A 13,627-nucleotide genomic window follows, 5' to 3' on the forward strand; every position below is an offset into this window, starting at 1 on the left:
ACTACAGCTAGAAAGCCTTTTTCGACAAACCGCAATTTCTGAGAGACTGAGCAGGCATTAAGCAACCAGATCATCAGCTAAGTAACACAACTAAAAAACTGGTGTGGACAGTCAGTAGTTTTGGAGGTATATAGCAGGCAGGCACCAGTAAACTGTATATCAGTGCCTTCATTATGGACACTAAAGATGGAAACAACATACATCTTTGCAAAACTACTTAAATGCCTTCAAATTGAAGACCACAATTTATTTTTTGAAATTCTTTATTTAAATCAGAGCATGTCCAAGAATAATGACATTTACAGACAATCAGAATTCAGTGGAAGGCAAAATCAAGCCAAAAACAAAGTCTTGTGTAAAGAGGGTGCGCAGGACACAGAGTCCATAGATAAAGTGAAAATGGACCTATCAGAACATGAAATGCTTGCAATGTTGCCATAAACAAGGAAAGGGAATTCAAGTGTGTGATTCATGGAAGGCCACAATCAAGAGAGTAACCAAACTGCCTAGAAACAATGGGCTCCCTTTTTGGGAGAAAGGGCAAATTTTACAGATTTGATGTACACCCTTTTAAACCTTATCAGACAGTCCACTGATAGAAGCCACTATTTCTGAGGGACAGAGCAGGCAGATTTAACTACATAATTTAACTGGACTGTATAATATCAGAGATATGATATAAATACTGTACAGACTAAAGACAGGGAATCTCACTCATATTAATAGGAGTCCAATATGGAGAAAGTGCCTGCTTTTTTTAGCTTGAAATTGTAAAAGAAATGGTATTTAGGTGCACACCAATAATGGGAATTGTACACATATTTTGAACATAATCTAAACATTTTTAGATTAGGCAAATATGGAGGCAGAGAGCTGGCAGCCCACTAATAAAACATAATTTGTAAGACTGCTTCACAGATTTTATTCACATAAAAGATCTAGTGTGGATTTACACATGTGTGATGCGAATTGAAGCTAATTGACAAAGTAGTTGTTCAGCAGTTCAGGTCAGAAGGCAATTTAGGACACAGGGAGATGTTACACTACAACCAGCAATAATCAGACTGTTATTTTACCGACACAGAATCTAAAACTCATACAGATGTGTCCAGAAAGTAAATACGCTCTATCTGTAATTTTAAAAATTACATTTTATTCTCACTGGGACAAAGGAGAATAATTTTTGGAGGAAATATTTCTGCACTCTATCCTGATGCTAACATGGCAGCATTCATATGATATAGCTCCACCCCTATATCCACCCACAGGACTTGTTTAAATCTATAAAAGGAAGAGCAACCTCCCTCGTTCTGCTTTTCGTCCTCAAGATCTACAACCACAAGACTGCGATGTTGCAGCAAGTCCCTACCTGCCGACTGAGTCAGAGTCTGTCTGGATTCAGCCTCTCCCAGGCGCAGTCCAACATCTTAGGATCTTAGGTTGCTAAATGCACTAACAAGTTGGGGAGTCCCTTATGGTGGTCTTTTGGGGCTGAGGAGTTCTCTAACTAACGATGACAGAACCTCACACGGTGCACCTGAGCTGGTGTTTCGATGCTACAGCCCATGCTGCGTATGTTTCTTGGCACACCTAAGCTGAATCCTGGTGCTGGAGTTAGTGTTGCCTTTTTCTTTTCTCCCACAGGTATGTGCTATCTCTTTTTGTTTTTCTTCCTTTGCCTCTACCTTCATTAGGCTTTGTAATTTTTCCTTTGTGAGAGTGATTTGGGGGGTTTTCTTTTGTCACCAGCTTTTTCCTTTCACCTGTGACATTCCTGGCTATGGTGTCCGGGCATACACTGTGCAGAGGGCCTCTTGTGGCTGCCATCTTTGTTATGGCATGTCCAGGCTAATGCATGTGCGAGGTGGGTTTGCACTGGAAACATCTAATGTTTTACCTTGCTTATACTACAAGTGAATGGGGGAGGGAGGGGACCCACCTTGTGTAGCTTATGTACTGTTTCTGTCAGAAAAGATGGAAGTACCACTTTGTAAGATGAAAACAGAAGCCACCTGGGGAAAAAGGTGCTCAAGGGGCACAGGTCCCAGCTTGTCCGGAAGAAATAAGTGTCTGCAGATCTAAAACTCTGCCCCTGAAGTTATCAAAGGACACTGAAGAATACATTCAGTTAGGGACATGATAGTTTGACTTTTATTGGAACCTGTCATCAGTTCTCCTTTGTTTCTGAACTTATGACACCGCTGCTGTGTTGACCTTTCAACTGAAAAAACAGTTTAGCCTGGATGTGAGGTGTACAGTGTTATTCCAACTACTCAGAACTTCTGTACGTTGGAGACTTCCCTATCTAATCAGAAACTCCACCTGTCTTGCATTCTGAGATAACTGCAGGTGGTGATCCACCCTAAAGCACTGGAATCGGTGGTGACAATGGTCCAGGATAATAAACCTACCGGACAGGATCAAGTGAGGACTTGACCATTCACTCTGTGATTCTTCAGTGATGTTAAGCTCCAACATCCTTTTTTATCTCCTCTGAGACTGCATTTCTATGGGCCTCGGGAATTCGGTAAGGTTTTATCCATACCTTCATATTTGGATCTGTAATAATGTCATGCTCTATCACATTGGTGAGATCAGGTAAATCAGTAAACATATCCCTGCTATGTTGGAGGAACTCTAACCTCTTGTAATTGGGGTTTGGACAGGGATGACACATGGGTGACCCTGACTGAAGCTACTGGTCTCATCCCAGCTACAGCAGCCACCTGCTCCCGATCTTTCCAGGGTTTCAACAGATTCACATGGTAAATCTGGTACGACTTCCTCTTTCCTTGCTGATGTACCCGGTAGTTTACATCTCTGGTTTTCTATACCACCTCAAAGGGCCCCTGCCACTTAGCTAGGAACTTGCTTTCCACTTGGTATAAGTATGGCCACCCTGTCCCTGACCTGGAACTGCCTTATCTTTGCTGACCGATTGTACACCCTCCTCTGGGCTTCTTGGGCCTTTTGTAAATGTTCCTGCACTAGGGGCATGACTTTGGCCATCCGCTCCCTCATCTGCAAAATATGCTTCACAACTGTTTTGTGGGGTGAGGATTCACTTTCCCAGGTCTCTTTTACCAAGTCAGGCAACCCCCGGGGTCTCCGCCCGTAGACCAACTCAAACAGGGAGAATCTAGTGGATGCTTGAGGTACCTCCCATATGGCAAACATTAATGCTGGCAATAAGCAATCCCAGTCTTTCCCATCCTCTTGGACCACCTGCCTGAGCATGGTTTTCAGGGTTTTGTTAAATCGCTCAACCAGGCCATCTGTCTGAGGGTGATAGACAGAGGTCCGCAGTTGTTTAATTTGAAACAGCTCACACAAATCTGCCATCACCCTGGGCATAAACGGGGTTCCCTGGTATGTTAGAATTTCTCTCTGGAACCCTTTTCGTGAAAACATGGTAAACAACTCCCGGGCAATAGCCTTAGAGGTAGGTGTCCTCAATGGGATTGCCTCTGGGTACATCGTAGCATAATCCAAGACCACCAGGATGTGCTGGTGACCCTGGGCTGACTTGACTAGGGGTCCCACCAGGTCCATCCCAATCCACTCAAAAGGTACCTCAATGATCGGTAATGGCACCAAGGGGTTCCGGAAATGCAATACCAGGGCTGTTAACTGCCTCCACAGAGGGGTCAACTTCTGACCTGTGGCTTGCCTTTGAGGTCATTGGGTTGCTAGAGACAACTGCCACTTTTGTTTGGCTAAAGCATCTATCTGTGCTTGCATCGCCTCATTGTGTGCCTCAAGTTGGGCAGCCAAGCGCATATTGGTTTCCTGCTGCATCGCCATGGCTTACTGTTGTAGTGCTATCGCCTGTTTGTGTTGAACTTGAGCCTCTGCACTAGTTTGCTGCTGCACTTGCACACTGGCAGCAACCAATGGTTTGATCAGCTCCTCCATCTTGTGGTCTATGGGTTGCATCGATTGTACAGCCTTAACCCCAGGACTTTAAACAGAACTGTTCCTTTAACTGTCCTGTCCAGTTCATTCACAGCACAGAAATATCAGTGATATTCTGGGGGATGACAGCCACACTGGTGCCATGTAAAATCAAAGTCAGTCTTTATTTTTCAAATAATGATAACAAAAGCAGCTTTCTGGCAGCAAAAAGAAATAAAACTGTCCCAGTAGCAGGATAATAGTCATTCAGCTTCTACAGGGGCTCAAAGACAAGTTTGGAGCAGACATAACAAATGCCTTAACCTAAAATAATCTTTGTGGCTTGCCACCATCCACAGAATAGGTCTTTCCAAGGAAATGTCACTCCAGGGCTGTGTCCTTGCCTTTCTCTGAGGGTCAAACACAGCGCATAACAACTCTCCCCACACACAGCCCCCCTGCTAGATGAGCAGAACACACACCTCTCCTCCCAGATGAGGCCATTAACCCTTCAGTTCCCAGGGTGAGAGGTTGGAGACTTATCCCTCCCATTAACTCTTAAAGGCTACAGACTCCAGGGACCCATAACAAACTAAAGAAACACAGGAGAAGCTAACCAATTTCCCCATCTTGTTGGCATTTCGCTGAAATCTCTCAGCTAGGGCTGAGAACCTCTCAAAAGGAACAAAATAAAGTCCCTCCACGACATATCCTTCTGAGATATATATATATATATATATATATATATATATATATACACATACACACACACACACACACACACTATTTTATCTCACTGGCTCTCCTTCTGTCATATAGACCGGGTCTTTTTCTTGATGTATGTATATGGTTTAATACTTTAAAACAAGGAAAAGAAAAATACCAATGAAGAAAAGAAAATATTTTTAGAGATATTTCAGATTTGAGTATGTATATTGTGAAGTAAAAGATTTTTGGGCCCTGAAGAGGAGGGAATACCCATGAAACGCGTCGCCATATGTAATTGGAGGCATTTTATATCCAAGAAATCTTTCTTGGACCTAGAAATGGTTATTTTTATGTCAAACCATGTAATCTTTATGCATATTTGTGTCTGTGTGTATATCATATAGGTCCACTTGTGAACCACTGAGGTAGAATTAAAGTCCCACTTCCACACCTCAATTTGTACATTTTTCATCGGAATGATACCTCAAGGAGTCATATTATAACTTCACATAATCATATACAACACTCCTTCTACAATACATTTATGTGAATCTATAAATTTTGAGTCTCCAAAGTTGGAGCATATATATATTAATGGATAGATTAAGGACAGGTATGCCTGGAGGAAGCCCACTACAATGGACTACCAACTTTAAATACTTAGTTATTCTTATTTCCCCTTTAGCCTCGAGGTTTTGCAAAATACATTTTTTGCTGATGCTACGAATTATGCTACAAAAATGAAGGCATGGGACAATCTACCCTCATCCCTCACAGGCTGGATTAATTTGGTCAAAATGAAATTTCTTCCTTTTGTATATACTGAGGTATTCCCTGACCTGGATCCCACAGAAGTATTTCTGGCATTTTAATTCTTCCATTGTGCCCTTTTTATGGGTTCCTGTCATCCTCATTTCTGCTTCACTATACTGCAGAGGCCATGGACGCAAGGTGGACTGGCCTGTCCTGATTTACACTCTTATATTCTAGCTGCCCTTCTCACACTTTCCCACAATTGGTTGAGATCTGGTTAGACAAATGCCCTGGTGGAGCTGGAGGCTACTCACTTTAGTTCCTATGAAACCCTGAGGAATCTACTATACAGGGGATCTTATCTCGAATGCCCGCTATGAAAAGTAGTTATCTGGGCCTGGAACGAGGTACACTCTAAAGTTCTCCAACACGCATTTACCCCTCACTCCTCTATGGCTAAATCCAATGCTACTAGAATTTTTCTCCATACCTGACCCAGTTATTTGGGTGTCAGAGGATAAAACATCCTAGTCACATTTTCAAGGGCGGTAGACTAAAGACCTTTGACATGTTAAGACAACAGTTTGTCCTTCTTAACTCCTATCTATTCTGGTACCTGCAGCTTTGCCATGCATTCCAAGATCAATTTGGAAGGGCCAAAGTATACCTCCTCCGAGCTGGAAACTCTCTTAAGGGATGATGCCTTAACTAAACCTCTCTCCACAATCTACAAAGCCCTACTACCCTCCAATCACGAGAGACTTGGCACTTTTCTATTTAGAGGGTGGGAGGAAGTTCCCAGACTGGACAGGGAAGACTGGGAGCACCTATGGGACTACCTGTTATCACAATTAATGTCTGCCAGGGACTCTCTAATTCAATTTAAAAATCTTTCATAGGATATATTCAACACCCCCAGTGGCTGCATGGGATTTACCCCTCTGTTCTATCAGGTTTCTGGAAATGCGCGACTGACCCTGACAATTTTTCCCACACATTTTGATATTGTCCCTTGATTCAGACATTTTGGACCAAACTCACATCTCCCATTTTATTTGTACAGTAACTATTTCAAATCCCATTAGATTATAAATTATATATACAGTTGTGTTCAAAATAATAGCAGTGTGTTGAAAAAAGTGAATAAAGCTCAAAATCCTTCTAATAGCTTTTATTTCCATACACACCAATGCATTGGGAACACTACACATTCTATTCCAAATTAAAACATGAAGAAAAATATATCAAATTTGTGTTGTTCCTCTAAAAAAATTGAATTAACCCTGCCCCCCTCCACTCTGCAGCTGATCAACTCTATGACAGCATCTTTCCCCTGTCCTGCCCCGACTTGGCTATGACTGCCTATAACAACACGCTGTCAACAGCCCTTGACTCACTAGCGCCTTTAACCACACGCAACATCAGACCCCGACCGCTCCAGCCCTGGCAGACTGATCACACCAAATCCCTCAAACGACACAGTCGTGCCCTGGAGCGACTATGTCGCAAAACCAAATCCCAAAAAGCCTTCACCTGCTACAAATCTGCCTTCCACACCTACACCTCCTCCCTCCACGCAGCCAAACAAGCCTACTTCCTGACCCTCATCAAGACCCTCTCCTCCAATCCTCACCGACTCTTCTCCACCTTCAACTCTCTACTCTCTCCACCCCCACCTCCACCCAGCACCTCACTCACCACCCTTGAGATTGCCAATCAATTCAAAAACAAGATTGACACAATTCGCAAGGACATCGCCGCAACTCACACTCCCTCTCAACCCGTCCCCTCTCACACAGCTACCCCCTCATCCCCCCTCTCCCTCGACATAACCTGCAGGGACTTCGTCGCTGCTCAAACTCCCTCCAACCCCGTTGCCTCTCACTCAGCTACCCCCTCATCACCCCTCTCCCACGGCCCCACCACTGCTCTGACATCCACTTCCACCCCATCCCACATTCCTCATACTGAAGCCCCCTCAACACTCCGCACCTTTGACCTTACTACCATCGAGGAAGTCTCCAAGGTCCTCTCTGATGCCCGCCTCACCACCTGCCCCCTCGACCCTATCCCCTCACAACTCCTACAACCTCCTTCCCCCTCCATCCTATGCTCCCTCACCCACATCTTTAATCTTTCCCTCTCCTCCGGCACTTTCCCCTCCCCTCTGAAGCATGCACACATCACCCCCATACTTAAAAAGCCCTCCCTGGACCCCAATGACCCGAACAACCTCAGACCCATCTCCCTGCTCCCATTCACATCCAAACTCCTCGAGCGCCTAGTCTACACCCGCCTAAGCTCTCACCTCAATGACAACAACCTCCTCGATCCCCTACAGTTCGGCTTCCGTCCGCTACACTCCACCGAAACTTCCTTACTCAAACTCTCCAACGACCTGCTAACCGCCAAAGCTAATGGCCACTATTCAGTTCAGTGCTCCTACTCCTTGACCTCTCCGCAGCCTTCTACACAGTCGACCACCCCCTCCTCAAAAAACTACACTCCCTCGGCCTCAGATTCTGCTCTCTCCTGGCTCTCATCCTACCTGTCACAACGCTCTTTTAGCGTTACCTATAATGCTACCACCTCCCCCCCACTCCCCCTCTCTGTTGGGGTCCCTCAAGGCTCCGTCCTCGGGCCCCTTCTCTTCTCCATCTACACCTCCTCCCTTGGCCAACTCATACACTCTCACGGCTTCAACTACCACCTATATGCCGACGACACACAAATCTATCTCTCAACCCCCCACCTCACCCCCTCAGTCTCCGCCCGAATCACACACCTACTGAGCGACATATCAGACTGGATGTCGCTCCACTTCCTTAAACTGAACCTCTCCAAAACCGAGTTTCTTGTCTTCCCCCCAGCCCGCACACCATCCCCCATTGACTTCTCCATCATGTCCAACAACGCCACCATCAAACCCGCCCCGCAGGCCACAGTACTTGGTGTCATTCTGGACTCCAACCTATCCTTCCAGCCCCAAGTCCAATCTTTAACAAACTCATGCAGACTCCACCTCCACAACATCGCCAAAATACGCACGTTCCTAACCCCAGAAACCACTAAACAGCTCATCCACTGCCTCATCATATCACGACTCGATTACTGCAACTCCCTCCTCACTGGCCTGCCTCGCCGCTGGCTATCCCCGCTTCAGTCGATCCTGAATACGGCTGCCAGACTCATTCACCTTTCCAACCGCTCCGTTTACACCACCCCCCTCTGCCAATCCCTCCACTGGCTTCCGATTGCGCAACGGATCAAATGTAAAATCCTAACACTGACGTACAAAGCTGTCCACCATACTGCCCCGAACTACATCACCGACCTAATATCCAAGTACCACTTAACACGCACACTCCGCTCCTCACAAGACCTCCTTCTCTCTAGTTCCCTGGTCTTCTCCTCCCATGCCCGCCTCCAGGACTTCTCCAGGGTGTCACCCATCCTCTGGAACTCCATCCCCCAACCCATCAGATTATCACCTACTCTCCTCTCCTTTAGGCGCACCCTGAAACCCACCTCTTCAGGGAAGCCTACCCCACCCCCTACTAACTTGCCGACCTCCTCCACTTTTCCTACCACTCCATCCCCCACAGCTTTCTCCTCCTGTGCCACCATCCCCTCCCTCCTAGATTGTAAGCTCGAAAGAGCAGGGCCCTCGATCCACTCATGTTTTGCATTGTATTGTATTGTTATTGTTCTGTCCCCCATTGTAATGTACAGCGCTGAGCGAACTATTGGCGCTTTATAAATACTGTATAATAATAATATTAATTTACACTACAATGTTTTACACTCATGGGGATTTGATCAGTCTATCTGGTATGCAATTTTGGATTGTTATATTATAGCCATTAATATGATTTACTACATGTCAATCTGAGTTCTAGATAGCTCCATTTTGGGCATTACCTGCAGGACGCCACCCCTTCCTTTTGTACAGAGGGGGAGTGGTTGGGTTTTCATTATCACTTGGTCTTATATATAAGAACCATAAATATGTATTTTATTTACTGCTCTGAGGAAGGGAGTTCGACTCCCAAAACACGTTAGCACTTTTTACCCAAGGACTTACGCTATCAGCGGTTGTCATCTTTGGCTCCTTGTCTCTGTTTATATGACTCTTTTGGTTTGTGAGTATGCATTTGTAATTTTACAATAAATTTCCTATATATCACAGTAATGCATGAGAGAGTGCGCCCTGTTTTATTCTTTACTTCCTCCCATAGACTTCAATACAAAATCATGTCCCATAGACTTCAATGCAAAATTGCCTCTCATAAACTTCAATGTAAAAACACCCTTCATTCACTTCAATATGAAAACTCCTGTCAATAGCAATCTCAAGTAAACACTTATCTATGCATGCCACTCTACTTTATCACTTGCGAGTCTGGAAAACACTGCTACAAACTTGCACAGGACACTTCGTAGGGGCATGCAAAATGCAATGCGTATTGATCGCATCTGTGTCAACCACCTCAATAGGAACACATAATATCTAGCCTGTTATGCAAATCTGTGAGTTTGAAAATTTATCCAGAATCATATATGTGTAAACTAGGGCAGCTCCATTCACACCTGGGCATTTTGGGATTGCGGAAGAATCGCTGTGATCACAAAACGCAGGTTGAGGTGCCATTATCATTTTCATTGGCACCTAAACATGCTGTGATTGTCGTGTGGCAAATCGCATTGTGTGAAGCTTGTCACCAAAAGTTGCCTTGCCTGGGCGCTGACAACTCATGCTATGCTAAAAAAAAGAAACTGGCTGCTAACTTTTTTAGCTTACTCCTAGATTCAAAGCAAATTTGTCAAGCCCTGAATATCTATCTATATACACACTGATATGAAATATGAAAAGCTAGTTGTATTTACCCCAGGTCAAATGTTTTCAGCTCTCCTTTATAAATGTGTCAACTCTGTATGTAGCGCTTCCACTAGCTCTACTCTTTAACTAGCTGCCGACCGCAGATAGCCGAATGACGGCTGCACTGCGGCCGGCCAGTTCTGGGTGGACGTCATATGGCGTCCTCCCAGAACGCGCTCTCCTGCACGCCCTACGGACACAGCTGATCACGTGATGTGGTAAAAGGCCAATCACAGCGGCCTTTTACCACTTGATCAGCGGTGTCCAATGACACGCCGATCAGAGGAAAATGCAAGTGCCGGTTCTCGGCTGCACTTTCCTCACGCTGTCAGATCGTGAGGAAAGTACTGCCGAGAACCGGCAGTTGTCACAGCGGGGATCGGCACCGATCATCAGGGCACTGATGATCGGTGCCCAGCAGTGCCACCCGCAAGCTCCGCCCACCTGTGCCCAGCAGTGCGCCCACTAGCTCCGCCCACCTGTGCCCAGCAGATCACCCACCTGTGCCCAGCAGTGCACCCACCTGTGCCACTCTGCAGTGCCACCCACCTGTGCCACTCTGCAGTGCCACCCACCTGTGCCCAGCAGTGCCACCCACCTGTGCCCACCCACCTGTGCCCACCCACCAGTGCTGCCAGTCAGTGCCCAGGGGTTGTGCCAGTCAGTGCCGCCAGTCAGTGCCCAGCAGTGATGCCAGTCAGTGCCGTCTATCAGTACCCATCATCAGTGTCACCTATCAGTGCCGCCTATCAGTGCTGCATATTAGTGCCGCCTATCCGTGACACCTCATTAGTGCTGTCTATCAGTGCCACCTATCCGTGCCACCTCATTAGTACTGCCTATCAGTGCCCTTTAATGCTGCCTATCAGTGCCCATCAGTGCCGCCTATCAGTGCCCATCAGTGCTGCCTCATCAACGCACATCAGTGAAGGAGAAAAATTACCTGTTTGAAAAATTTTATAATAGAAACAAACTTTTTTTTTTTTTTCAAATTTTTTGCATTTTGTATTTATAGCGCAAAAAGTAAAGCGCCCAGTGGCGACTAAATACCACCAAAAGAAAGCTCTATTTGTGAGAAAAAAATGATCAAAATTTCATATGGGTACAATGTTGCATGACCGCGCAATTGTCAATCAAAGTGCGGCAGCGCTGAAAGCTGAAAATTGGCCTGGTAAATAAGGGGGTATAAGTGCCTGGTAGGCAAGTGGTTAAGCAAACGTTACAGCATCCACACATTACATCTCTTCAAATATATACTAACTATACACTGTATGGTTATATAAGTCCTACACTCTAGGCCTTCAGAGATAAAGTAGAATATCAACAAATTCATCAGTTTGTTGTTCAAAAGATCCACTGATGTATTGAAACTCATAGAAGCTTAAAGGTCTCAGAGGATTAGTCAAAATCGGAGCATGGTCCAGGACTGGAGAATTTGGTGTACTGAAGAATCTTGTCTCTTGGGCTGAGCGAATGCCAACTTAGGCTCAGTTCCTCACCACCATCACACAAGTAGTCTTCCTCCATCTTCACCTAGAGAAGACCAATTAGGAATACGATAAGCCTACACATAATTGATATTGTGAATAAACTTCTATTGACTATTGCTGTATTTACTCACCTGATCTAGAAGTGGTTCTGTTGGAAGAAGAACTGAGCTTATCACTTTCTCCTCCTTGTGCTTCCTCCTCTTTTTGACTGGTGGTCCTTCAGTAAGAGATGGACTGCCTGGACTAACAGCTTCCAAACCAAGGGGTGGTCCTGATAAACATTTTGACAGATCCTCATTTTCTTGGGGGTCATGTTCTGAATTTGCTGGGGTTGGTGTAGTACAAGTATGGGTTCCCTCATCCTGCAAAAAAGTTAATAGAACCTATATTATTTCATATACAGTGGTGTAAAAGAAAGATGTACAGTGAAGGAAATAAGTATTTGATCCCCTGCTGATTTTGAATGTTAGCCCACTCACAAAGAAATGATCAGTCTAAAAATCGATTGGTAGGTGTATTGTAACACTGAGAAACAGAATAGCAACAAAAAATTCAAAAGAAATGCATGTCTAACAAATTATGCACTGATTTGCATGTTCATGAGGGAAATAAGTATTTGATCCCCTTCACAAAACATGACTTAGTACTTGGTGGTACTTATTGGCAATCACAGAGGTCAGACGTTTCCTGTAGTTGGCCACCAGGTTTGCACACATCACAGGAGGGATTTTGGCCCACTGCTCTTGGCAGCCACTCCAAGTCTTTAAGGTTTGGTGGGTGACGCTTGGCAACTCGTAATTTTAGCTCCCTCCACAGATTTTCAATCGGATTAAGGTCTGGAGATTGGCTAGGCCACTCCAGGACCTTAATGTGCTTCTTCTTGAGCCACTCCTTTGTTGCCTTGGCCGTGTGTTTTGGGTCATTGTCATGCAGAGTTTACAAAAAGTGTTTCCATTTACTTGGAGGGAAAAGGAAATAGGCTACCTGGGAACAAAACTAACTCCTTCAATAAAAGGCCTATACCAGGCAAATTATATTCCATTAACCACTTCCCGTTCCGGCCCATGTGTACAAACGGCCGGAGGGGGGCAGTGCAGGGGCGGGTTGCCGTTCATAAATGGCGCCCGCCATTTTGGACTGTGCGCACTCCCTGGGAGTGCGCTGCACCGATGTTCTACGTGAGGTCCCGATCATGTGATCACTGATTGGCCAATCAGTGATCACAGAATAGTAGTAAGCAAGATGTCACTTCTGACATCATTGTTTACTACGTGTGAAATCTGTGAATGATCACAGAGATCACATGGTACAAGGCTTTTCACAACAGCCTTGTATCATGTGACAAGCTATGACCAATCGCAGCTCACACAGTATTTCTCAATGGCTGCAACAATGCAGCCAGAGAGGAGAAATGATTGGGTTTAAATGCAATCAGTGTAAAAAAAAAAAAACAATTCTTCATAACCCATCGCAAGTAGTACAGTGTCACTATGGTGACACTGTACTGCTAGGGTGACAGTAGGTGTAAAAAAAAAAAAAAAAAAATGTAAAAAAATATTTTGAAAAAGTATAATTTTTGGTTATAAACTAATTTGGGTTTTTTTTTTACTAAAAAGAAAACTGAATAAATTTTGGGCAAGATTTAAGAAGAAAGATTATTTATTTTCAACATTTTATAAGAAAAACACTTTTTAATTTATATAGCAAAAAAAAAAAATCCTAGTGGTGAACAAATAGGACCAAAAGTTTTGTCTCAAAAAAATGCTAACAAATTCATATGGGTACAGTGTTGCATGACTGCACAATTGTCATTCAAAGTGTGACAGCGCTGAAAGCTGAAAATTGGCCTGGACAAGAAGGGGGTAAAAGTGTCAGGACATGAAGTGCTTAATAAATGAAATAA

The 13,627-nt window shown here is 44.6% G+C and overlaps 1 protein-coding gene across 2 annotated transcripts in view; it reads right to left on the reverse strand.

Annotated features, from left to right (window-relative positions):
- Positions 1-245: 245 nt before the first annotated feature.
- TFPT (TCF3 fusion partner) overlaps positions 246-13,627 on the reverse strand; it is a 152,193-nt gene continuing 138,811 nt past the window's right edge. For both annotated transcript variants that reach the window (XM_089683420.1, XM_089683418.1), the window contains 2 exons: positions 11,856-12,086; positions 246-11,767 (listed from right to left, as the gene is read on the reverse strand). In XM_089683420.1, the coding sequence (XP_089539546.1) occupies positions 11,633-11,767; positions 11,856-12,086 (366 nt within the window). In that variant the 3' untranslated portion in view covers positions 246-11,632. The remainder of the gene's footprint in view (positions 11,768-11,855; positions 12,087-13,627) is intronic.

Source organism: Staurois parvus, unplaced genomic scaffold (genome assembly GCF_062004578.1).
Source record: "Staurois parvus isolate SC_StPar_1 unplaced genomic scaffold, SC_StPar_1.0 ptg000309l, whole genome shotgun sequence".
Lineage (NCBI taxonomy): Eukaryota > Metazoa > Chordata > Amphibia > Anura > Ranidae > Staurois > Staurois parvus.